General features: G+C 50.4%; 1 protein-coding gene across 14 annotated transcripts in view; it reads left to right on the forward strand.

Annotated features, from left to right (window-relative positions):
• Positions 1–18,395, forward strand: part of CEP63 (centrosomal protein 63) — a 48,232-nt gene extending 29,837 nt beyond the window's left edge. For 11 of the 14 annotated variants that reach the window (XM_045030067.1, XM_045030071.1, XM_045030066.1 and 8 more), the window contains 5 exons: positions 7,475–7,672; positions 10,969–11,055; positions 13,546–13,751; positions 15,509–15,827; positions 18,096–18,395. In XM_045030067.1, the coding sequence (XP_044886002.1) occupies positions 7,475–7,672; positions 10,969–11,055; positions 13,546–13,751; positions 15,509–15,827; positions 18,096–18,254 (969 nt within the window). In that variant the 3' untranslated portion in view covers positions 18,255–18,395. The remainder of the gene's footprint in view (positions 1–7,474; positions 7,673–10,968; positions 11,056–13,545; positions 13,752–15,508; positions 15,828–18,095) is intronic. The other 3 variants (XM_045030064.1, XM_045030073.1, XM_045030074.1) reach the window with 3 other exon arrangements.
• The last annotated feature ends 7,755 nt before the right edge of the window (positions 18,396–26,150 follow it).

The following is a 26,150-nucleotide window of genomic DNA, read 5'->3' on the forward strand; positions in this document are numbered from 1 at the left end:
TCTTCTTCGAGTGATTGCTCCTATGCATTCCAGTTAGGTGTGCGCGCCGCGCGTGCACGGCATCTCGGAACTTTTTTACCCTAGCAACTCCGGCGGGCCGGCTGGGCGCCCCCTGGAGTGGCGCCGCTATGGCGCTAAATATATACCCCAGCCGGCCCGTCCGCTCCTCAGTTCCTTCTTACCGCCCGTGACGGCCAGTTGGAACTGTGGAGTGCTCTTCATTCTCCACGACCCTAGCTTTCGCTTCTGATTTGTATATAGTTAGTTTAGTTAGTTTGACAGTTTCTTAGTTAGATAGTTAGTGTAAATAGATAAGGTAAAAGGGGGGGGGTTTCCCCTTTTACCTCACCCGGTGCGGGCTCATGCCCAAGGCACCGGGCTTTAAGCCCTGCGCGGCGTGCCAGAGGCCTATGCCCATCGGAGACCCGCACGACGCCTGTCTCCGTTGCCTGGGCGAAGGCCACAGAACAGACAAGTGTTCGATCTGTTCGACTTTCAAACCGCGGACCCGAAAAGAGCGGGATATCCGCTTGAAGCAGATTTTGATGGAGGCGTCGCTTCAGCCACCGGCACCGTCCGCGCCGGCACCGCGAACTGCCTCGGTGCAGAGCGCACCGGCGGCACCGAGCCGCTCCACCTCCGCGGCACCGCCGACGCAGAAAGCGGTTAAGAAGTCTCGGCACCGCTCGCTTTCGCCCGCGAAGAAGCAGAGGCTGGCGAAGGCACTGGCTCAGGCCCGCGCTGAGGACTCGGCGAAAGCGGCTGCGCTCCTGGCGGCCCCCGCGGTGCCCGTGCACAAGCCGTGCACCGGACCCTTGACTCCGGCGCCGCAAGGCCCGTCGAGTCCGGCGCCGCCACGCTCCCTGGTGCCGTCCGAGGTTGAGCCCCGGCTGCGGTCAACGCCGGAGACATTCACCTCCGCGCGAGAGCTGATCAAGCTCATAGAGGCACCAGGCCTCCGGCCCCCGGCCCCGCCGGTGCGGGCTGTCGTGTCGGCGGGGAAGCCGGCTAGAATGACCCGGCCACCGTCCCTGGACAGGCGACATGGACGACGCTCCCGGTCCCGGTCCGGCGGCAGGTCTCCGTCCCGTCGCTCGCGATCTCGGCACCGCTCGCCTTCGCGGCACCGATCGCTGTCGAAACGTCGGTCGCAGTCCCGGTGCCGCTCGTCATCGCGGTACCGGTCGTATTCCCGACGCCGCACGAGGTCCAGGTCGCCATCGCGTCGGCACCGTAGGAGATCGCCGTCCCGGCACCGCTCCCGGCACCGCGACTCACGAGGGCGTTCAAGGCACCGGAGGTCTCAGTCTCGGTCGAGCTCCCGACACCGGTCAAGCTCCCGGCACCGGTCGAGCTCCCGGCACCATGACGGACGTCACTCCCGGTCGCCTTCCCGATACCGCATGGAGCAGCATCGCTCTTCCTTGCCATCCGGGGACGGACGGCCCCATTCTGCAGCGCACTCTGTGAGCGCCTCGGCACCTCCATGGCCATCTCGGCCCGCGTCGGTCGCCTCTGGCACAGAAGGTTACGGACTCCTGCCACCTACCCCACAAGGCCATCCTCAAGGGGCGCAACCGTGGGGCTTCTGGGTTCCATGGGCCCAGTATGAGGCTCAGGGGGCGCCTTTTCCACCAAGACCTCCCGCGACCGAGCGCAGGGTTCCAGAGGCGACAATAACCCGACCGGCACCTTCGTCACCGGCGGCGGAGGCTATACCGTCGGAGTCCCAGGGCCACGCGCAGCCCGCCCCCCCCGAAGAGCAAGCAGCGGACCCCTCTTCGGAGGCGGTAGTCCAGGGGTTGTCCTCCTCGTCCTCGCCTGATGAGGCTGTGGCCGGCGCGGCGACAAAGGAGCCTCCACCCATCGATGTGAAGGCTCACCAAGACCTCCTTCGCCGTGTGGTGACAGCTATGGCCTTGCCGGTAGAGGAGGTACAGGAATACGAGGACCCCATTACGAACGTTGTTGGGGCGGACATGCCGGTGCGAGTTGCGCTGCCTTTTGTACGGACAGTGCAAAGGAATGCCACCGCTATCTGGCAGACGCCTGCGTCCGTGCCTCCTACGGCCCGTGGTGTTGAACGAAAGTACTCTGTCCCTCCCACGGGCTATGAATATTTGTACACACATCCGACCCCGGACTCCCTGGTAGTCCAGTCGGTCAATGACAGGGAACGCCACGGCCAGCCTGCCCCGGCGCCCAAATCAAAGGACGCGAGGCGCATGGACCTGCTAGGCCGAAAGGTCTATTCTGCTGTAGGTCTCCAAATGAGGATTGCCAATCAGATGGTCCTCCTCGCCAGGTACGTCTTTGACATCTTGACGTCCCTGGCGAAATTTACTGAGCTCCTGCCGACAGCCTCCCGCCAGGAGTTCTCGGCCATGTTGGAGGAGGGGAGGAGGTCATCTAGGTCCTCCATCACAGCCGCCCTCGACGCTGCGGACTCGGGTGCGAGGACCTTGGCCTCCGGTGTAACGATGCGGCGTATCGCCTGGCTGCAGTCTTCTACCCTGCCGCCGGAGGTCCAATATACACTCCAGGACCTGCCATTCGATACAAAGGGGCTTTTCTCGGAAAAGACGGATTCTCGAATCCAGACTCTCAAGGATGGCCATATCGCGATACGTACGCTAGGCATGCATACGCCAGCGACGCAGCGCAGGCCATTCCGTCCACAGCCCTCCCGACCGGCCTATCAGTCTCGGTATCGACCTTACAATAGCCGACGACCGGCCCAAAATCGCCGTCGCCCGTCCGGCAACCACCGCAACCAGGGCCAGGCCGCTTCCAAGGCCCCTCAGGGGGCCAAGCAGGCCTTTTGATGGGACGCTCGAGGACGGCCCATCACTCTCCCTACCGGATCCTTTTCCGTTATTTTACAACCGCCTCTCCCATTTCTTTTCGGCGTGGTCCCAATTAACAACAGACAACTGGGTGCTCCAAACAGTCCAGTCGGGATACCGCCTGCAATTTGTTTCGCCCCCTCCTTCCCACCCACCTTCCCTGTCCCTCTTCAGGGACCCCTCTCACGAGCAAGTCCTCTTACAAGAGGTCCAGACTCTGTTGAGCGTGGGTGCCATAGAAGCAGTGCCTCGAGACAGGTGGGGCAGGGGATTCTACTCCCGTTATTTTCTCATCCCCAAGGCGAAAGGCGGGCTACGTCCTATCCTGGACCTTCGCGAGCTGAACAAGTACCTGCTCAAGCCCAAGTTTCGCATGGTCACTCTAGGGACCATCATTCCCTCTCTGGATCCGGGAGACTGGTTTGCCGCCCTCGACATGAAGGACGCCTACTTCCATGTCGCGATCTATCCTCCCCATCGTCGTTACCTTCGGTTTGTGGTCAACAACACCCACTACCAGTTTGCAGTGTTGCCGTTCGGACTTTCCACCGCCCCGAGGGTGTTTACCAAATGCATGGCGGTAGTCGCCGCAGCCCTCAGACGTCGTCAGATGCACGTTTACCCCTATCTCGACGACTGGCTGGTTCGAGGTCAGTCCCGGCAACTTGTGATGGACAACATGGCAGAAATCCTGTCTCTCTTTCAGCGGCTCGGTCTTCTCATCAACACCGAGAAGTCCACTTTGATTCCGACGCAGCAGGTGGAGTTCATCGGAGCGGTCCTCGACTCCACAATGGCCAGAGCCTGCCTCCCTCGCGCTCGGCACCAGACGATGGTCTCCATCATCCGGGACCTCGTTGCCTTCCCTACCACGACGGTGCGCTCCTGCCTCCGCCTCCTGGGCCACATGGCCTCGTGCACGTATGTCACCGCGTACGCGCGGCTCCACCTTCGTCCGTTCCAGTCGTGGCTCGCGTCGGTGTACCGGCCACACCGAGACCCCATCGACATGGTGGTCACGGTCACCAGGACGATCCTCGAGTCCCTCAACTGGTGGCTCGACCCGGAGGTCGTGTGTGCCGGAGTTCCGTTCCACCCTCCTCGCCCGTCTGTCACTCTGACCACGGATGCCTCAGCACTCGGTTGGGGGGCCCACCTGGGCGATCTCCACACGCAGGGCCTGTGGTCAGTCCAGGAGCTCACCCTGCACATCAACGTTCGTGCACCCGCCTGCAAGGCCGTTGTGTGACAGTATTCACGGACAACACCACTGCGATGTTCTACGTGAACAAGCAGGGCGGAGCCCACTCCTCCCCCCTCTGCAAGGAAGCGATGCTCCTGTGGGACTTCTGCGTGACCCACTCAATTCACCTGGAAGCATCCTTTCTTCCGGGAGTGCAGAACGCGCTGGCCGACCATCTCAGCAGGTCGTTCCTCTCCCACGAGTGGTCCCTCCGTCCAGATGTCGTCCACACAATCTTCCGGAGGTGGGGGTTTCCCCAAGTAGACCTCTTCGCCTCCAGAGAGAACAGGAAGTGCCACCGGTTTTGCTCGTTCCAGGGTCGCTCGCCAGGCTCCCTGTCGGACGCCTTCCTTTATCACTGGACGGATCGCCTCCTCTACGCCTTCCCTCCGTTCCCGCTCATGCACCGAGTGCTCCTGAAGCTTCGGAGGGACAGGGCCCACGTCATTCTAGTAGCGCCGGCCTGGCCGAGGCAGCACTGGTACACCCTGCTGCTCGAGCTCTCCGTTCGGGAGCCCATCCCCCTTCCGTCGTGGCCGGACCTCATCACCCAGGATTTCGGCAGACTCCACCATCCGAACCTGCAGTCCCTCCATCTTACATCTTGGTACCTGAGTGGCTGACCCACGCGTAGAGGGGCTGTTCTGCAGCAGTTCAACAGGTCCTGCTCGAGATCAGAAAGCCTTCCACTCGCTCCACTTACCTGGCAAAGTGGAAGAGGTTTGCACTCTGGTGTGATCACTGAGGTCTTAATCCATTCCTGGTACCAGTCCCTACCATCCTGGACTACCTCTGGAACCTTAAGGAGCAAGGTCTGGCGGTCTCCTCCTTGAGAGTTCATCTGGCAGCGGTATCCGCCTTTCGTCCCTCTGTGGAAGGTCGGTCCATCTTCTCGAACCAGATGGTTTCCCGTTTCCTCAAGGGCCTGGACCGCTTGTACCCGCCGGTGCGGCGCCCTGCCCCGACCTGGGATTTGAACCTCGTGTTGGCCAAGCTGATGGGTCCTCCGTTCGAGCCCTTGGCCACGTGCTCCCTGCTCTACCTCTCGTGGAAGACGGCCTTCCTCGTTGCCATTACTTCGGCGAGACGAGTTTCTGAGCTTCGCGCTCTAACGGTTGATCCGCCATACACGGTCTTCCATGGGGACAAGGTGCAGCTGCGCCCTCATCCGGCCTTTCTCCCGAAGGTAGTGTCAGCATTCCATCTCAATCAGGAGATCTTCCTCCCGGTGTTCTTCCCGAAGCCGCATGCCTCGCCTCAGGAACAGCAGCTGCATACCCTCGACGTCCGTAGAGCGCTTGCTTTCTACATCGAGCGGACTAAGCCCTTCCGGCGTTCGCCCCAGCTGTTCGTAGCGGTAGCTGACCGCATGAAGGGAGATCCGATATCCTCCCAGCGGATTTCCTCCTGGGTCACTGCGTGTATCCGGACCTGCTACGAGCTGGCTCGCGTACCACCAGGCCGCGTCACTGCACACTCGACGAGAGCGCACGCCTCATCTGTTGCCTTCCTGGCCAACGTTCCGATCCAGGACATCTGTCGAGCAGCCACCTGGTCTTCGGTCCACACCTTCGCCTCCCACTACGCGTTGGTGCAGCAGTCTCGAGACGACGCAGCCTTCGGCTCTGCGGTATTACACTCCGCCATGTCTCACTCCGACCCCACCGCCTAGGTAAGGCTTGGGAATCACCTAACTGGAATGCATAGGAGCAATCACTCGAAGAAGAAAAGACGGTTACTCACCTGTAGTAACTGTTGTTCTTCGAGATGTGTTGCTCCTATCCATTCCAGACCCGCCCTCCTTCCCCACTGTCGGAGTAGCCGGCAAGAAGGAACTGAGGAGCGGACGGGCCGGCTGGGGTATATATCTAGCGCCATAGCGGCGCCACTCCAGGGGGCGCCCAGCCGGCCCGCCGGAGTTGCTAGGGTAAAAAAGTTCCGAGATGCCGTGCACGCGCGGCGCGCACACCTAACTGGAATGGATAGGAGCAACACATCTCGAAGAACAACAGTTACTACAGGTGAGTAACCGTCTTTTCCTTCCTGAGAGGGTGTGTGTTTAGAGCGATTCTGACCCTGGTCATGACAGCAGATTTGCAAAAGTAGAAGGAATTGAGACGAGGAGGTGATTTCTACCTGGCCCAGTGGTATAATGTGCTTCCCATTTCACTTCTTGAGATCTGGATCTGAACATGTTTTAGGGTCTTAAGTGTAATGAGTGAGTTTGTATCAGTCTAGCTATGTAGGCATGCAGCCATATGCTGCAACAGAAAACAGCAGCCGTCTGCAGTGAAGACATTGCCCTAGTGCTCTGCCCTTTGCACTGGCTCCCCATGGAATACACAGCCCATATTCACGTTTCCCCTCCATGGGATTGGTCATAATAACCTGAGAGAGAGAGAGACACACACACACCTCTCTATCCCCCCCTCCCCCCACCGCAGCTATGACCTTAACAGCAACATCCTGCTGGAATGGTGAAACAGTACGCCACTGTGGTTAGGCTTGTCAGTGTGACAAACAGAACTTTCCCAGGAGCAGGAGCTAGCCTACAGACCTTGTTCCCACCAAGAGATAAGGAATCGTCACCCCACCCCTTTTAGAACATACTGGAAACCTCATTTCTTCAATGTAGCTTTCCATCACTAAGCTCTTCACATACACAGACACCTCACCCTAGACATGCCTATTTACTTACACACACAAACAGCTCCACAGGCTGGGGAAGAGGAAAGAGAAAGTGATGGTCCTATTATTTCTATTTTTAAATACTTGGGAGGCCCTGAGGTACTACTGTGATGAGTGCTATGTAGTATCTAGACAGACAGACTCTGTGGTGCTGTAGAAATAGGTCTATAGATGAGCTATAGGTCTATACTAAACAGTTAACTGGTAAGCATTAGTCTTACCGGTTAACTGACCCTAACCATTAACCCCCAGCCCTGGGGCCGACTACACGACATAACCATTTAAACGATTAAAATTAACTTTAATGGATATTTACATCCCTACTACAGGTATGGTGCTTTACAGATAGGTTGAGATCTGTGGGCTGATTTTCAGAGGATTTAAGTGTTCACAGGTGCTATCAATGAGGGATGTGGGTGTTCAGCCCTTTTGATGGGCTTCTGCTCTGCTCTTAGTCACAACTCACTTCTTGCCCCAGCGGATAGCTGGGGAAGCAGAAGACCACTAAAGGGATGAGATAGTTTGTTATAAGTCAGGATTGAAGTACTGTATGTTAACAGAAGAGTCCAAGAAAGCTTACATACAGCTCTGCACTAGCCAATGCTAAAATTACACATAACCCATGTGTCAGCACATCTGCTTTCTCACTGATTGTCCTTTAAAAATTCATGGGTGGTTCATGCATGTCTCTCTCCAGCTGAAGGAGCAGCTGTCTCAGGCTGAACAAACTCATAACAGTGAGCTAGAAGGGATGAAAAAGGAGATCTCCCAGCTGACTCAGGCACTGCACCAGCGTGACATTGCTATCGCCTCGGCCAGCGGGTCCACTTCTGACATGGAGCAACAAATGAGAATGGAGATTGAAAGGCTAGAGAGGAAAGCTGTGGAGCACAGGGTAAAAATGACTGAAGGCTCTTTCTCTGTCTCCACGGCCCTTGAGGCCTGGGGGTTGCAGCACTGGCGCCTGCATTTCAGCTAAGCTAATGCTTTCCTTCCCTCTTGTGTTTTTAGCCTTGGGATCCAGAGACTGGCATGATCAGAGCAAGGGACTGGAGAGCCTCCCAGGGAAGCTCTCTAACCCTGTTGTGTCCCCCGCAGCCTCTCGCTTTCCTGACCAAACCTGTAGCCATTACTTGTCTTTCCTGCTGAAAGGGGTATGGAAAATAATTTCTGAGCATGGTTTGGGTGAGGAGGATCCTGTTGTAGCTGCCTATGGAGCTCTGGCATTATCCTAGGCTGTGAGTTGTGTGGAGGGAAAGGGGTAGAAAAGCTTTCCTTGAACAAAGAGGAGCTCTCGACAATCTGTACTTGATCAAGGTGAATCAACTTATTGTTCCATGTGGTACCAAAGTAGCAGCAGCTTTCAGCTCAGTTTAGAGACTCTTAAAACAAGGGCAGAATGGTGCTGCTGTCTCTGGAAAGTCAGTCTGTTCATTGAGGTAGATCTGGAGATGATGAGCAAATGAGAATTACCAAAGGAAAGCTTCATGATCCTATCCAAACTGGAGCCCCTCTCGGTAATCATCCGTATTTTGGTTTCCATGCAAATTATCTCAGTGCGAAGGAAGGATAGGAAGAATAGTAAGAGGCCAATATGGCTCCATCGGGAGCTCTGTAATGACCTGAAAATCAACAGAGAATCCCACAAGAAGTGGAAACGTGGATGAGTTACTAAGGAGAGGTGCAAAAGAATATCACAAGCAAGGAGGTACAAAATCAGGCTAAAGCACAGAATGAGTTGCACCTTGTAAGGGACGTAATAGGCAATAAAAAGAGGTTCTTTAAATATGTTAGGAGCAAAACAAAGATGAAGGAAACTAGGTCCTTTATTTAGAGGGGAAGGAGAGATAAGAAGCTACATCAAGAAAGTTGAGGTGTTTAATGACTATTTTGCTTCAGATACTCAGCACAATGAATGTTAACAAGGGGGAAGGAAGGAACACAAGCCAAAATAGGGAGAGAACAGGTTGTAGAAGTGCTTGGCCGAGGCTCATCCCTCCATGGGGCTGTGGGGTATCATCCCACCACCTTGCAATAGTTCGCTATGGGCCCAGGCCCTGGGTCAGGGCGGGGCAGCGCAAACATAGTCTGGAGCTCAGGCTTCTGAGCGTCTGGGGTGAGGGGGAGACGGCAACCCGTGAGTGGGGTGGCAGGGGGGACGCAGGTCCACCCACTCCTCTGCGTCCCAGCCCGGGGCCCTAACAGTGGCAGAAAACTTGCTGCTGTGTCAGTGGGGATCCTGACCGCAACACACTGACATTGGTTCGGGCAGAGCTGTGGCCAGACCAGGGTCGACTGTCCCCGGGCTACTTCTGGACTCCCCTTTGTAAGGTACCTGTGTTAAGGCAGCGTCCTCGGAGGTTTCCAGCACCATCGGTTCCTCCGGGTAACTGGTGAGGGGTAGGCTCGGCGGCTCCTCAGGGTAGCTTGCAAGGGGTAGGCTTGGCTGCTCCTCTGGGTAGCTGGCCAGGGGTAGGCTCGGCGGCTCCTCTGAGTAGCTTGCAAGGGGTAGGCTTGGCTGCTCCCAGGGTAGCTGGCCAGGGATGGGCTTGGCTGGCCTGGCCAGTCCTCGTGTCGGCCGCAGCCCAACCCGGAGCTAGGCCACAGGCATCTGGCCTCTCCGGCAGCTGGCCTTCAAGTGAGCTCTGCAGTTGGGCTTTTCTACTTCCTGTCCTGCACAGTGCCCTCTGGGGGGCGGGTGCAGGATCCACTGGCTCCGCCCACATTGGTCCTAGGGGAGGCTCGTCCCTCTGCGGGGCTGTGGGGTGTCCCACCATCTCGCTACACAGATGTATTCGAGTTGGCAGGGCCTGATTAAATTCATTCTAGGGTCATTTAAGGAGCTAGCTGAAGAATCTCAGAACAGTTAGAAATTATCTTTTGAGAACTCCTGAAGGACAGGTGAGGTCCCAGAGGACTGGAGAAGGGCAAACATAGTACCTAGCTTTAAAAGGGGGAATAAAGAGGACCCAGGGAACTTTGATACCTTGCAAGATGCTGGGACAAATTATTAAACAATCAGTTTGCAAGCATCTGGAGGATAACAGGGTTATAAGGAATAGTCAGCATAGATTTGTCAAGAACAAATCATGCCAAACCAACCTAATTTCCTTTTTTGACTGGGTTATGAGCCTGGTGGATAGGGAGGAAGCAGTAGAAGTGATATCTCTTGGTTTTCGTAAGGCTTTTGACACAGTTCCACATGATATTTTCATAAGCAAACCAGGGAATTGTGGTCCAGATGAAATTACTATAAGGGGAATAACTGGCTAGGTGGTAATACTGCTGAAAGGATCAGGGGATTATAGGGGATCACAAACTGAATGAGTCAACAGTGTGATGCAGTTGCAAAAAAGGCTAATGTCATTCTGGGGTGTATTAACAGGAGTGTCATAATGTAAGACATGGCAGGTAATTGTCCAACTCTGCTTGTATTGGTGAAGCCTCAGCTGGAGTAGTGTGTTCAAAACAGGGCGCCAAACTTTAGGAAACGTGGACAAATTGTTGCTCTCCTTTGAACACTCTCCAAATGTGATTAAAAAGGTTTAGAAAATCTGGACTATGAGGAAAAGTCAACAAAACTGGGCATGTTTATTCTTGAGAAAAGAAGACTGAGGGGGACTTGGTAACAGCCTTAATATGTTAAGGGCTTTTATAAAGAGGATGGTGATTGATTGTTCTCCATGTCCTCTGAAGGTAGGATGAGAAGTAATAGGCTTAATCTGCAGCCAGGGAGATTTAGGTTAGATATTAGGAATAACTTTCTAACTATTAATTAAACTCTGGAATAGGCGTCCAAAGGAAGCTGTAGCATCCTCATTATTGGAGATTTGTAAGAACAGGCTGGACAAACATCTGGTCAAGGTTTAATTGGTCCTGCCTCAGTGCAGGGGGCTGGAGGTGATGACTTTTCAAGGTTCCTTCCCGTCCTTCATTTCTATGATTCTGTGAATTCAATTTGAGATGTCTTACATTAATTAGACTTCGGCAATAAAATCCTATAAACCAATGTGAAAATAGGCTGGCTTGGACTGTGTACAAGTAAATAAGTTGTACAGGTGCCATTGCAAACTTAGTGGGGACTACAACACAGAACTTGCTTCGTAAGCTACATTAGCATTTGAGCTAAAAGTGGGAAAAGATAGCATTTAGGTTTTTGATTAGTTATTTGTGTTCATCCTGTCTTCTCAGGTGATTCTGGTTCAGTTGGAAACCCTGAGGCTGGAGAACCGTCACCTCTCTGAGATGTTGCAGAAGGTGGAGTCTAGTGTGTTGGGGGTATGGAATGTGGAATAGCAATTAGAAGACCTAGCATCGTGGTGGTGGGCTGTGTGGTAGCAATAGTATTAGCACTTATATATAACGCCTTCCACACAAAGCTGCCAAGTGCTTGATAAAGTTGGATAAGCATCATTCCCTCCTGTTGTACAGTTGAGGAAAGTGAGACCCAGAGATTATGATGATAGCTTGCTCTTATATAGTGCTTTTCATCAGTAGATTTCAAAGGACTTGAGAGAGGAGGTTGATATCATCATTATCCCTATTTCACAGGTGGAGAAACTGAGGCACAGAAAGGGGGAGGTGACTTGCTTAAGGCCACCCACCAGACAGTGGCAGAGCTGGGGATAGAACCCAGGACTCCCAATCACTGGTTCAGTGCCCTAGCCACTGGCTCCTGCTGCCTCCTGTCATCACATTGTAGTAAATACCATGTTTTTATCAGCTTGTCTTCTAGCTTTGAGCTGATTCAATAGTCTGAGTATAAATCCCGGATGCCTCCTCCACAAGTTTGAGAGCTATAAGTACTCTGGCTCTTGCAGTTACTGCACTGAAAATACATTTTACTTCCTGGTGAGAGGGAATTTGATAGACTTTCCCCCCTCTCTTTAGTCAGTAGGCACTGGCAGAGATGTGGTGTTGAAGAACATCATGTAAATCTACAGAAAATCTATTGGACTTGCTGCTACCACTAGATGTCGCTTTGGGCGGTAGTTCTGAATAATAGGGAGGGAGAGAAAGATGGGGCTTAGCATAAAGGCTGGAATATACTGGTTACTATTGCAGAGATTTCTCAGAGCAAAACATCCTTTCAGCCTGGGTTACTCCCCACCTGTGCAATGCACAGGAAAGTAAAATCAGTGACTAAAATGAAGTAGTAGCAACATTCCGAAGGAAGATATTTCGGTGGCATTTTATTTTAGTGGGTGTAGGATGGAATTAATGATGTCTGCTTTGTAGGCAGTATTTTACATAACCAAAATCAACATGTCGTAGGGGGGGGAGAGAGCTGGATTCAGGCAACAGAAAACCTATTAGAGCTGGTTGGAAATATTTTATCCAAACTTTTTTTCAGGGGAAAATATGAGGGGAGAATACAAATGTTCAGTTTTTTATCATGTTTTTCAACCAGCTCTAAAATATACTAAGCTGTCAGGAGTCCACAGTTTGCTCAAGAGAAACAGTTGTGTACTAATCTGTCAGGAGACTCCCAGGAACTAAGGACCATCCCAAACCTTAGAGCAGGGGGTTGGACTAGATGACCTCCTGAGGTCCCTTCCAACCCTGAGATTCTATGATTCTATGAAACCTCACCATCTTCCCATTGAAGTGCTAGGCACACATGTCCAACCTGCTTTCTTTAATGTAAACAGAGAGTCGCACAGACCTCTTCAAAAAAAACCAAACCCAACCCCTGACAACCCCACCAAAACACAATTGCATGCTGCATACACAGTTCTCCTCCCTGGGTAGAGGATGAGAAAGAGAACAAAGCACCATGTGGCAGATGTTAGTCTCATTGCTTAATGATAGTGCTGAGATACTGTGGCCATAAGGGCATGGTAAGAACCTGAACAGAATGGAATAGACCGTGATCTTAGCCAGTTTGAATTGCCAAGCCTGTCAGCAAGTTGAAGACTAACTAGTGGGCTCTGAACTTTTTCCAAGGTACAGCTTTGGGATTGTCTGTGAATGGACAAAAAGAAAGAGGGGGAAAGTCCTATAGAGGAAAAACAGTTGGGAAATAGAAATTTCCTTTCCCCAGTTAGAAAAGGGGGCAGGGAGAGAACTAGATGCCAAAAACTGAATCACCATAGTTGTGTACAAACAACCCATTCCTGCTTTTGAAAGGCTTAACAATGTAAGTAATTAATGTGTGAAATTCGGAGAAAAGATTGGAAGTGGCATTTCAGATCTAGATACATTTCTGCTCATGGCCACAGACCTGGCATTGGCTGTGGGGGAGGGGGGGGGAGGGAGTTTCTTTTGTCTATAAAGGGTTCTTGGAGGCAGAATTCTAGATTTGTCTAGTCCCAGGTCATTACTTTACCACTTTGCTGCAGCAGGAAAGAAGTCGTTCCCTGTGTAAAGCCCAGTCAAATAAATAGAAGGTGCTTAGTACATCTAGCCACACCAGTGCAAACATACATGTTTTGGGTATACCTGAGGAGTCATTTAGCAGTTAAGTGACTCCCAAATTTGGCTTCAAAGTTTACACCCAGCTGAGATGAATGAAGGAAATTCACATCTCTGCTTATTTAATTAGCTCATTCTGTCTGGTTGCAGACTCAATAAGAGAGCAGCAATTGATTTACCCTCTGGAGGTATCATTGCTAGTAAAAAGCCTGGAAATTTCACTCCTTAAAATGGGACTCCTAGAATACGTTCTAGAAAGAACGTGGTCCATCTGTGCTCTGGATCTAGATTATCTCTGTCAAAATCCTGAAAAATAGAAGTTTGGATTGACTTCAACATCTCTCCCTTTGTTAGGCAAAAGATGTCCCTGTAGCAGACATCCAAGAAAGCTACACCACAGCACTAAATAAATTAGAGGCTGAGAATCAGCAACTACAGAAGGATCTGGCAGAGACTAAAGCTAAGTTAGAGTTCTCCACTCAGGTCTGCCGGGACAAGTATGAGAGCATCGTGCAGCAAATGCAAAGCAAAGTGACTGAGATCAAGGATACAGAAAGCAGGTAAGAGCATGACATGGGGACAGAGGTTTTTATTATTATTATTACAAAGGAAAGTAGAAGACAAACGAATAGGTGCCTGATGACACATTCTGTACAGAATATCTACCCCAAAACTCTTACACAAGGCCATTCTAGTATTTGCCGTTGTGCTTTAAATGGAGCAATAGCTGTTAGTCCCTGTTATCTTCGTTCTGCAGTGCTGGCTGGCCTCTTAGGCTACGTCTACATAGCATTTTGGATTTGACAGTGAGGCTCCCAGCCTGGGTTGACAGAGTTTGGTTAGTGGGGCTTGCACTAGCAGTCTAAAAGTAGCTGTTCAGACAGCGCTTTGACTGTGCACCTCGGGCTCTGAAGTCTAGGGAGGGGGGCTGGACTTCAGAGCCCAAGCTGGATCTACGAAGTACAGTCTACACAGCTACTTTTAGACCACTAGTGTGAGGCCTGCTAACCTAAGGGTATGGCTACACTTGAGAGTTGCAGCGCTGGGAGTTACAGCGCTGGTCATCCAGCTGTGCAGGGACAGCGCTGGTGTGTGGCCACACTCACAGCTACCAGCGCTGCAGTGTGGCCACATTTGCAGCATTTGCAGCGCTGTTGGGAGTGATGCATTATGGGCAGCTATCCCAGCGTTCAAGTGGCAGCAACGTGCTTTTCAAAAGAGGGGGGTGGGGTGGAGTGGAGTGTGACAGGGAGCGGGGGAGAGAGAGAGAGAGTGGATTTTTGGAGCCAACACTGTGTATCGGCTCCCTGACTTGCAAAATCAGAAACTTTTTCCGACCCCTTACTCTTTAACTGCAAAAGCCTGCAGACCAGATAAGCAGCTGCCGACTCCCTTTCTCGCTGCTGGTCAAGCAAAAAGCAAACACTCACTCAACCCCTGTGAATCACGCAGGAAGGGGGATATCTCATTTGATTGTTCACAGATTGATCACAGCAAACAGGAGCTATGTTTGTTTTTTTAGATAAGCAGCTCCCGGAGCCCGTTCATAACAAAACAAAGAGAGGCTGCATAACAAAACAAAGGGAATAATTTAGTTAAAAGCATTCTGGGATATCTCCTAATACCCTGGAGGCCAATAACAGCGTTGGTGTGTGGCCACACTTTACGACCAGCGCTGCAGAACCAGTGCTGCAATGCTTATTCCCCAAGCAGACCCAGGTGTACGGCCAGCGCTGCAGCCAGGGAGTTGCAGCGCTGGATGTGCCCTGCAGGTGTGGACAGTCACTAATTGCAGCGCTGGAAAGCCTCCACCAGCGCTGCAACTCTCAAGTGTAGCCATACCGTAAGTCTGTCAAGTCGGGCTGGACAACTCACTGCTGCAGGCTGTGTAGACATGCCCTTACTGGTGCTCTTCTTCGTTGCTGCTATGCTTAGCTGCTTTTGTGTAGCAAAATTGGCAAAATGAGCGCGCATGTGAAGCATGCATGCATTCTCCTCGGTTAATTTGTACTGGTTTTTGTAGAAGAATTAGCTGTGGCACAGGAAGCTGTGGTTGTAATAGGATGTTCCACAGACTGTAATACTTAAAATGACCAGAACAATAGAATAAATGGTGTTGTGAATTCACTGGAGACTGGATGTACTTCTGGGGTCGTGTGAAAACAAGTGATAGCAGCCAGTTTGAATTGCCAAGCCTATCAGGAAAGTGAAGACTAACCTCTCTGAACTTTTCCAAGAATAGGCCCTTGCATAAGATTTGTAAAACAGAGCCAAACTGTCCTGACTTTAGATTTGTGCTTTCTGTCCTGCTCTCCAGAAGAACCCAGGAGCTGCAGCACAAACACGAGGAAGAAAGAAGGAAACTGCAGGCCAGGCTTGAAAAGACCATTCAGCACTACAAAGGGGAGATCCAGACTCTGAAAGCCCAGCATGTGTCGCCTGGGATGGGCGCTGTGTCTGGTGCAGCAGGTGGACTGAGCCCCCACATCAGCAGGAGCAGCTCTAAGGAATCCCTGTCCTCTGACTCGCTGCTGGGAGCAGACCCTTTGCCCCCTGTGCTGGATGGAAAACAAGATTTCACTGATGATGCATCCAGGGAGTCAGTCTCCAGTCAACAGAGAGAAGTTGTGCCCTTGGTAAGTAGTAATATAGGCGCTGTTGGTCACTGTTCAGAGAGAAGGGATATAGTCAGGATTCTCCATTCTCTTATATGACAAATATAAGCAGGTTTCAGAGACCACCTTTTAAACACCACCATACTGTGTGTGTACGTATAGGTACATTGTAACCCAGAGCCAGGAAAGCAAATAGTACAGAGATGCTGAATACTCTAAGAACTAGAATGATGGTTTGGAATAAGATTATTTCCCAGAACACTTTGGGGCAAGACTTTCTGCTGAAATACAAATTCTAAACTCCAAGTTGGTTCAGCTTGTAGTGAACTGCTTCTTGATACCAACTGACGTAAGCAACCCGCTTCAGTTATTAAATATTCTGTATCAGTATCTGGTGAAACTTGGCTCAGGCATTTAATATTTTGTAGGGGAGGGAAAACTGCTATGCTGAAAATATAGTGGATGGGGAGGATGAAATTAAGTTTCTGAGGTAGGAAATTAGTTCACATATTTTTCCTAGTACTGATTGGAGGACACTTGGAGGTTTTTGGTTCTCCCCACACCATACACTGTACTTTGTCACTATTTTATGGCTCTTCAAGGGCTGCCACTGGTAGATCACTCCCCTACAGCATTAGCAGAGAAAGGGAGCTTGCCAGTAGGCAGCATTTGTCACAAAAAAAAGAGGTGATTGGAGAAGTGGTAGTAAACTGGATGAGACTAGCCGCTGCATATCTGTGAAAGGCCAGGATTTTCCGTCTTGGGTGAAATCCAAGAGGCTCTCTCTGGATGTGGAAATCACCAATTGCCTTCTCTTGCCAAGAAATTGAAGGCAGGCTTTCCCTGATGGACAGCAGCTCCTTCCTGATCTCATATTTTATCTCCCCTCCCCCCACATTCCCTTCTCTGAAAGTCTTCTCTCATTTTTAATGTAGTTTAAAACTTAGCTTCCAAAGCTCGCCCCATGAAAGGGGGACATGTCTGGGGGAGGCAAGTGAGTGGCAGAACCAGCTTCCGTTTTTATTTGAAAGAATACATGGCAATTTATCAATAAGAGCTGGCTGAAGAGGAGTGTGATGGGAGCTCAGTGCATTCCTCCCAGCTGCATGGGACTCATGCCTCAGAAACCTGTAATGTTCAAGGAGGCAGTACAAAAAAGAAAGCAGGGACTTCATAGTCTGCTTAGAAACTCATTCCCCCAGTGGGGAGAGACAGGCGGCAGCAGGTGCGTGAGTAACATGCACAGGAAAAGGTGGCTAAACTCAGGTAATAAAACCATTGTAATGATTTAAACTTGCATTAGACAGTGGTTTTATACAACCTCTTTCATAGTTTTGAGTTACCTTAAAGCTGTGTAGAAAGTTCAACACTGAGTATGAAATCCTCGCCCCATTGAAGTCAACAGGAATTTTACCACCAACTTCCCCCGGGCCAAGATTCCCCCTAGAAGTGTGGTGGTCGGGTAGGTAACTGTGGAAGTCATTTTCCATGCAATAGTAGCTCCCACTCAGCCCTGGACATGTGAAGTCCTTGTTATGGAGAGCAGTTACATGTGCCACGGTAGTGTTATGGGATTTTTCTCTGCTGTTGGAGACTGGCTGAAGCTACCTGGAGAGTCAGTATCTCTCCGTGTGTGCCCTACAACTAGCAACTAGGACGGAATTGTTGTATCCGTGAGTTGTCTAAGCATGAGACCCCAGTGCCTGACTTGGCCCAGAGGAGGGAATGTCAACACAACTCATGTAGTGCTGTACTTTTTGAAAGTATGACTGGAATCCTGTTTTTGCTGACCTTCAGGCTGGCACTCTTTTACTGTGACCGACAGGCTGGAAGCATGCCCAATCTCTGCATTATTGATTTCATATTAGTTCTGGCTTTTTTGTGGCATCCTGAGGGCCTTGTCCCTTGCTCATTCAAAATCTAGCCTCTTGCTGAGGGCAAGGAACTTAGGAGTAGATGTCCCGGCTATGGTTCTTCCAGTGAGGCTTCTGCTCCTAAGTCATTTGTTAACTTAGCCACTTGGAACCTCACTTTTAGAACGTCACTGTTTCCAGCTGACCTTTTAAGGTTCCTAATCTGCCACCTCAATAAGTTCCATAATGACATAACTTAGATTCTAGGTTCCCTGAACATGTTGAAACTGCTTGTGGTTCAGTACAGTTTCACTTGAATTAAATGCACAGTTTTCCCCCCCACAGTTGAATGCCAGAATATTGCATCTGTTGAAGCCTCCTGCTGCAGTTTATTTGTGTGTCCATGAGCCCCGTTAACATCTCTGTTTTCCTTTAGTGCCCCCTGCCTACAGCTCCAATTGGCTCAATAGCAGCAAGGTTTTTGGAGGAGGAGGAAGTGAGATCTCAGCATATCCTGGAACGCTTAGATGCTCACATTGAGGAACTGAAAAGGGAGAGCGAAAGGACAGTGAAACAGTTCACACGCCAGAAGTAACAGCTCTTCAAGGTCTGTGGATTTGAAGACTGGTTTAACTAAACCACATCAAACTGAGGGGGAAGGTACTCATGAGCCTAATATAACTCAGAGCTTGCAGGAGAGATGTCCCCTCATTCCCCAAGCTGAATTAGCCGTGTGGAAAACAAGGAAATCATGCTCGTCTCTGGAGCAAAACACTTTGCCTGGCGGGAGTGATTGTGCTGGTGAAAGTACATCTCCATCTGAAACACTGGCCCAGGAGGCTAGAGGTCTCTGTTCCAGGAGAGTGTGTGTGTGTGTTCACTGCCATGGAGATTGTGATGTCTTCCCGGAGTAAATTCCAGTATAAACTATTTATTGAAAATTATTTTTTATCTGTAAAAAGGATAAATAAAAGGAAAAGCGGAAAAATCCTTTCTCCCTGTTCTCATTTCTACTCCTCTTCCCCCCACCCCCACCCCCCAAGGCACAAAGTAAATCGTTTTCAGCCAGTGAGTTTTCATTTGTATCCCATCTCCAGGGAATTAATCTGACCATCTGCTTTCCAGAGTTGTTACGCTCTTTAAAAACAAACAAGGTTTACAGCAAGCCTAAGTGGGGGAGGAAACACTTTCCAAATGAAGCTCTCCTCTCCTAGTGTACTGTTGGTAAATATTTCCTGGAGCTTCATGCAACTCCTACACCCGACTGCTTGCGTGCTGTGCTGTTCATTTCCATCCGCTTCCATCTTGCTCTTATATTGCTTTCACAGATATTGAGGCAGCAAAATACTCAAGCAGAAAACAAAGAAAGGTGGCAGAATTCTCACTATGGTGATGGATATAAAAGAGGCGCAGTTGGAACAGAAGGTGAAGTGAAGTGTAAGGGATAAACACACGTGAATGAGAGCCACTATATTTGTACAACAGCTGGATGGTGGGAATTGTAAGAGTGGCTTTAGGAGTCAGGTCAGTGTGCCAGATAGCTTCTGAGAAGTTGTTTCATTCTGACAGGAGGAGTACATCTTAAGGCACTTGTCCTTAACTGTTTTCAGAGTGTGTTCTGTCACATCTAAGGGAACAGATTGGAGACCAAGCCTGATGCTTTTTTTGTTGATAATGAATTCCTAATCCACCCTCACCAGCTCTTTTGCTTTATGTACTAGCCTCATTTATAAAGTGGACCGGATTGGCTAACCCAGTCACGTGGCAAGGTGGTGAGCTAATGCTGCCACATAGCTCCAGTAAGAGTCCTCACAATGAATAGACCACTGAGCCAAAGTTATTGTAATAATTTGTCAGCTGACAAATCAGAAAGGGTTTTATGCCCCTGTTCTATATTAGGTGAGAGATTCAAAGATCCCTAGGGGAGTTAGGTTCCCAGTTGCCATTGAAAGTCAATGGGAGTTGCACACCTAACTCCGTAGGTCCCAGCCATTGTCTTTCCTCCTGCTCCTTTGTTGTGCTTCCTTTTCTTGCTGCTCAGACTCCACCCTCCCATTCCATCTCCCTCATGCTCATCTGCCCCTCCTTGGCAAGGCTGTGGGTTCCCTGAGCGTGGTCCAGGTGGGCATTGATCTGCACTACTCAGCACCCTGCTGCATTAGCTTGACTCATAAATGCAGCTTGATTTAAAATGTACACTGTGCAGTATTGGCGTCTCCATCCCCACATTTGCCACTCCCTGTTTCTCTCTGTCAACTTTTCATCAGTTTCACACACTGAGAAGACCTGAAATCACAGCCCGCATGAAGACTTGCCATAAGCAATAATCAGCTCCATCGATCCAGACCATCCAGTGAAGGTGGTAAGTAATGCCTATCAAAACAAAGGCATTATATTCTGTTGTTGGAAACTTTTGCCTCATTCCCTCCCCTCTCAAAATTATGAGTCACTGTATGTTTGAAGTATCAGAGAGGTAGCCGTGTTAGTCTGGTTCTGTAAAAGCAGCAAAGAATCCTGTGGTACCTTATAGACTAACAGACGTTTTGCAGCATGAGCTTTCGTGGGTGAATACCTACTTCGTCGGATGCAAGAGTGGAAATTTCCAGGGGCAGGTAAATATAAGCAAGCAAGAAGCAAGCTAGAGATAACAAGGTTAGATCAATCAGGGAGGATAAGGCCCTGTTCTAGCAGTTGAGGTGTGAAAACCAAGGGAGGAGAAACTGGTTCTGTAGTTGGCAAGCCATTCACAGTCTTTGTTTAATCCTAAACTGACCGTGTCAAATTTTGCAAATGAACTGAAGCTCAGCAGTTTCTCTTAGAAGTCTGGTCCTAAAGTTTTTTTGCTGGAGGATGGCCACCTTGAGATCTGCTATTGTGTGGCCAGGGAGGTTGAAGTGTTCTCCTACAGGTTTTTGTATATTGCCATTCCTAATATCTGATTTGTGTCCATTTATCCGTTTCCTTAGAGACTGTCCAGTTTGGCCGATGTACATAGCAGAAGGGCATTGCTGGCATATGATGGCATATATTACATTGGTGGATGTGCAGGTGAATGAGCCGGTGATGGTGTGGCTGATCTGGTTAGGTCCTGTGATGGTGTTGCTGGTGTAGATATGTGGGCAGAGTTGGCATCGAGGTTTGTTGCATGGATTGGTTCCTGAGCTAGAGTTACTATGGTGCGGTGTGCAGTTACTGGTGAGAATATGTTTCAGGTTGGCAACAAACCTCGATGCCAACTCTGCCCACATATCTACACCAGCAACACCATCACAGGACCTAACCAGATCAGCCACACCATCACCGGCTCATTCACCTGCACATCCACCAATGTAATATATGCCATCATATGCCAGCAATGCCCTTCTGCTATGTACATCGGCCAAACTGGACAGTCTCTAAGGAAAAGGATAAATGGACACAAATCAGATATTAGGAATGGCAATATACAAAAACCTGTAGGAGAACACTTCAACCTCCCTGGCCACACAATAGCAGATCTCAAGGTGGCCATCCTCCAGCAAAAAAACTTTAGGACCAGACTTCTAAGAGAAACTGCTGAGCTTCAGTTCATTTGCAAATTTGACACCGTCAGTTTAGGATTAAACAAAGACTCTGAATGGCTTGCCAACTACAGAACCAGTTTCTCCTCCCTTGGTTTTCACACCTCAGCTGCTAGAACAGGGCCTCATCCTCCCTGATTGATCTAACCTCGTTATCTCTAGCTTGCTTCTTGCTTGCTTATATTTACCTGCCCCTGGAAATTTCCACTCTTGCATCCGACGAAGTGGGTATTCACCCACGAAAGCTCATGCTGCAAAACGTCTGTTAGTCTATAAGGTGCCACAGGATTCTTTGCTGTATGTTTGAAAGCTCTCCTATGTTGCCTGGGGAATTTAAAAATGTGGAAGATTTGTGGATCCCACCAGCTGTCCTTGATAAATGTAAATGATGGTTCTAGAGCCATTCCAGAGACTGTTGTGTCATACAATGGGACCTAGTGCCCTTTTGCAATGTGATATTTATTATGGACACTCCTTTTCCCATATAACATATAGGGCCTGAAATCACACTGTGGTGGCAGGATTTTCCAGCATGCATAATGATGGTCTGACTCTCCTCTGGCTCTGACTTCAGTTGGAACAGAGGCAGGTCAATGAAAACAACTTAGCAAGGCCCTGTACATAGGCTAACCACTTGGGCCAAAGGGGCAACGATAGCAAAGGATCTCAAGGCTTCCATGAGCTGAAGTATATAAACATTAGGGTGGTGGAATCTTGGCCATTATCTAGTCAGTGGCAAAACTTCCATTGTCTCCAATAGGGGCCAGGAGTTTGCTCTATGATTAGCAAAATCTGGTAAATCCTGAAGTAGATGATGGTTGCAGATGAGCAACACTAAAGGTTCTCATTTGTATAGAGCCTGTGCATAGATGACTAGAGAGGAAAGAAACTTAACAGACAGACCGTGCCATAAAAGGAGCAATTACCCCAGTTGCATCAGGCTGGGTTATACAGCCACACTCTGAGATATGAAGCCAATATGCCATTCGTTTGCATTTTATTATAATTCATGAAAATACTATTCCATCACCATCCCATGCACCTAAATACGCTATTACATTTGGACAATTATTGAAGAAATTAGCTATAATTGATAGATGGAGGAGCTGAGAGGCAGTTATCAAAGTTCTTCACTTGTATGTGTGTAGAATAATTTTCCAATATCAAAAAGGATGAGACCTCTGACATTAGCAAATCACAGCTGACAATGTAAATTCTTAGCTCAGAGTAATTACTTCTCTGCATGGCACAGGGTTACAGAAACTCTCCCAGTCCCCTTTCAGACTGAAGGATAATAGTCCATTTGAATTGGTGGGGAGAGTTGACTTATCAATAATGTGCGCTATAAAACTGTAAAGTGTACCTGTCGTTTTGTGAGGAGGAGGAATAGGGTTGTTTATCCTGGAGGGAGATGGCAAAGTGAGTCCAGGCTTTATGGCACTTTTATCTGGGGCTGCAGGGTTTCCGTGCATTCATTTATGAATGTTGAACATCCCTTGGAATAATTACTTGGTCCTAGCAGTTTTATAATTAATGAAGCTGGACATTTTTTTTCTGTCTTTGAACTCATCCTTTTAATAACACCAAACGTTTGCCTTCTGTTTCATTTAAAAAAATATGTGGAAACCAACTTGTAGTGAGTTGTGCCTTGATTTCTAGTCGCACCACATGTAAGGGAAAGGCTGCCATCTTGGCAAGACTTTTAATGCTGGTCTCACCAGATATGTAACAGGGCATCAGATGTACAGTAGATTGTTCCTTATCCATATGTGATATTGCATCTAGGTCATGTGTCTAGTTAATCCAAGGGGTGAGGGTGTACAGAGAGAGAGAGACTAAAACAAATTGGCTGCTTGTATTGAGGGTAATAACAGTATCCTATAGCCCTGGGGGAGAAAATGAGTCCTGGAGACTGTTGTTGTGATAGGTGATGGGAAATCTGTACAAAGAAACTATTTTTACTGCTGTTGCTCTCTGAGCATCTGTTACATGAGTAGTTTGGGATTCTCCTGCACCAATTCCAGCCAGGGCCGGCTCCAGACCCCAGCGTGCCAAGCGCGCGCTTGGGGCGGCATTTTGCCGGAAGGGCGGCAGGCAGCTCCGGTGGACCTCCCGCAGGCATGCCTGCGGAGGGTCCGCTGGTACCGCGGCTCCGGTGGACCTGCCGCAGGCACGTCTGTGGGAGGTCCACCGGAGCCACAGGACCAGCGGACCCTCCGCAGGCACGTCTGCAAGAGGTCCCCCGGAGCCGTGGGACCGGCGACCGCCAGCACGTGCTTGGGGCGGTGGAATTCCTAGAGCCGCCCCTGATTCCAGCTTCCTTCTTCCCGCCACTTTACCTGCTGGGTGAAGGTCTAGGGACTTTCTTGTGACAAGCAGAGTTTTGGTAAGAGGAGCCAGAGCCGTGTCTCCGTCCAGTGATGAGCTGCCAAAATCTTAACAACGGGTTCCCTATAAAAAGTTCTGATTTAACAACGGGTTCCCTATAAAAAGTTCTGATTTAAGGGATGTGCGACAGCATGTATTTTTTGTACCAATAGGGTTACCATACGTCCATATTTTCCCAGGAGGTGATTAAGAACCGAAAAGCCTGACATGTCCAGGAAAATACAGATGTATTTTAACCCTACCTAAAGTTCTTTTTTAAAAAGATGGGGCTGAACTAGAAATGAGCTCCGTTTCACATGTGTGGGTGGTGATCAGGGATAGTCTCAATTTTTGGGTCTTTTTCTTATATAGGCTCCTATTACCCCTCACCCCCGTCCCGATTTTTCACACTTGCTGTCTGTCACTCTAGGGTGTGCACATGTGTGGGTCCCAGCTGCTCCCTGCCCCCCCCTCCCCTCATTAAAGCAGGTGTGCAGGGTTACTGCCCTGGGAACTGCAGGGCACCAGTGGATGTGGGGCTGGCTGCAGATAGGGGCATGGGGCAGGGCTAGCTGGAGGCAGGGAGTGACACGGGCTGGCTGTGGGCAGGTGATGCAGATGGGCGTGCTGCGGGTGGCTGTGGGCAGAGGCTGGCTGCAGGCAGAGGGTGGCTGTGGCAAGGGCTGGCTGCGGGCAGAGGGTGGCTGTGGGCAGGGGCTGGCTGCGGGTGGCTGTGGGCAGGGGGTGGGGCAGAGGGCGGCTGTGGGCAGGGGCTGGCTGCGGGTGGCTTTGGGCAGGGGGTGGGGCAGAGGGCGGCTGTGGGCAGGGGCTGGCTGCGGGTGGCTTTGGGCAGGGGGTGGGGCAGAGGGCAGCTGCGGGCAGAGGGCGGCTGTGGCTGGCTGTGGGCAGGGGCTGGCTGTGGGCAGGGGCTGGCTGCGGGTGGCTGTGGGCAGGGGGTGGCTGGGGGCTGGGGGCAGAGGGCGGCTGTGGGTAGCTGCGGGTAGGGGTGTGGCTGGGGGCAGGGGGCGGCTGCGGGCAGGGAAGGCGGGGGAGGGGCGCAGATACTCACGTGGGGGGAGCGGCTGGGAGCAGCAGGACGCAGCTGGGGACTCACCAGGCAGCAGCAGGAGCCCCAGGGCCAGAGGTCCAAAGAGCAGGAGCAGCAACAGGGCCAGGAGGCAGCTCACATGGCTCTCGCAGCACAGCGCAGCGCCCCCCGGCGGCCGGGAGGAGGAATTACAGGCTTCCCAGGCAGAGCCCATCAAAGCTTCCCTCGCAGGGAAGCTAGTTAACAAGCGGTTCTAAAACCGCTTCTAAATTTAACAACGGGTTCGTGCGAACCGGTGCGAACCAGCTCCAGCTCACCCCTGTCTCCATCTAGCCCAGAGGTTAGCAACCTTTCAGATGTGCTGTGCCGAGTCTTCATTTATTCACTCTAATTTAAGGTTTTCGCGTGCCGGTCAGACATTTTAATGTTTTCAGAAGGTCTCTTTCTAGAAGTCTATAATATATAACTAAACTGTTGTTGTATGTAAAGTAAATAAGGTTTTTAAAATGTTTTAAGAAGCTTCATTTAAAATTAAATTAAAATGCAGAGCCCCCCAGACCAGTGGCCAGAACCCGGGCAGTGTGAATGCCACGGAAAATCAGCTCGCTTGCTGCCTTCGGCACGCGTGCCATAGGTTGCCTGCCCCTGGTCTAGCCATTTGCAGGGGCTTTACTATGGTCAGACTTTGGGAGCAAGCATAGGCTTCTGGGAGCAGCCTGTATCTATGTGTTGGCCTGGTCTGTAGAGGCATGGGGCTGGCTGCTGGACCCTGAGCAGGAATACTTGCTGGGAATGAGGGCAGGCTGTAGGACTGCTCCTTGGAATCACACTCAAGGTAGGCTACTAGCAGTCCCAGCTCTGGCCACATTGGATTCTGCTGCCACAGTGATTCGATGGAACTGGTGTAAGTGAACATGCCAAACTAGTCATTTCAGATATTGCAATTCCCAGTGGCTAAAGGCCAGCCAGAGAGGTAACAGTTCACCAAATGGGCTGTGTATGCCTGGGTGGAGCTGAAACACTGTAAGAACCCACTTGTATGAAATCAAAGAGCTCTGTCAAACCTCGTGGCCTTCTCCAGCTGAAAGCTGTGGTCCAAGGGAAAAGGCATTCCTCTGCCAGAGGCCAAAATAAAGCAGGACATGCTTCAACCAAGGCCCACAATAATGTTGTCATAGCAATCTTGGCTTAGTCTTCACAGAGCTTGTCAGAAAGGGTTTCCCTTTCTTCTGTCTGCATCCCTACTGTGTTATGTATTCTGCTATCCAGGGAATCAGCTCCCTGCTGCTGGGATTAGCATTTCTGGGGGAGCAGCTGCCAGTCTACCCAGCCCCATCATAGTCCAGAGACAGTGGGCTGCCTGAGGGGGGCTTTACCTTGCTTTTAGATGCTGCATGGAGTCCCTTCAGCACAGCACAGTGCACACAGTCCCCCAAGCACTGCTTTCCCTGGCATTCTGGAGAATGAATTGCCAGACAGTATTTTTGCCAACAGAAGGAGCTCAGATTGTTCCGTG

This window comes from Mauremys mutica, chromosome 9, assembly GCF_020497125.1.
Source record: "Mauremys mutica isolate MM-2020 ecotype Southern chromosome 9, ASM2049712v1, whole genome shotgun sequence".
Classification (NCBI taxonomy): Eukaryota; Metazoa; Chordata; order Testudines; family Geoemydidae; genus Mauremys; species Mauremys mutica.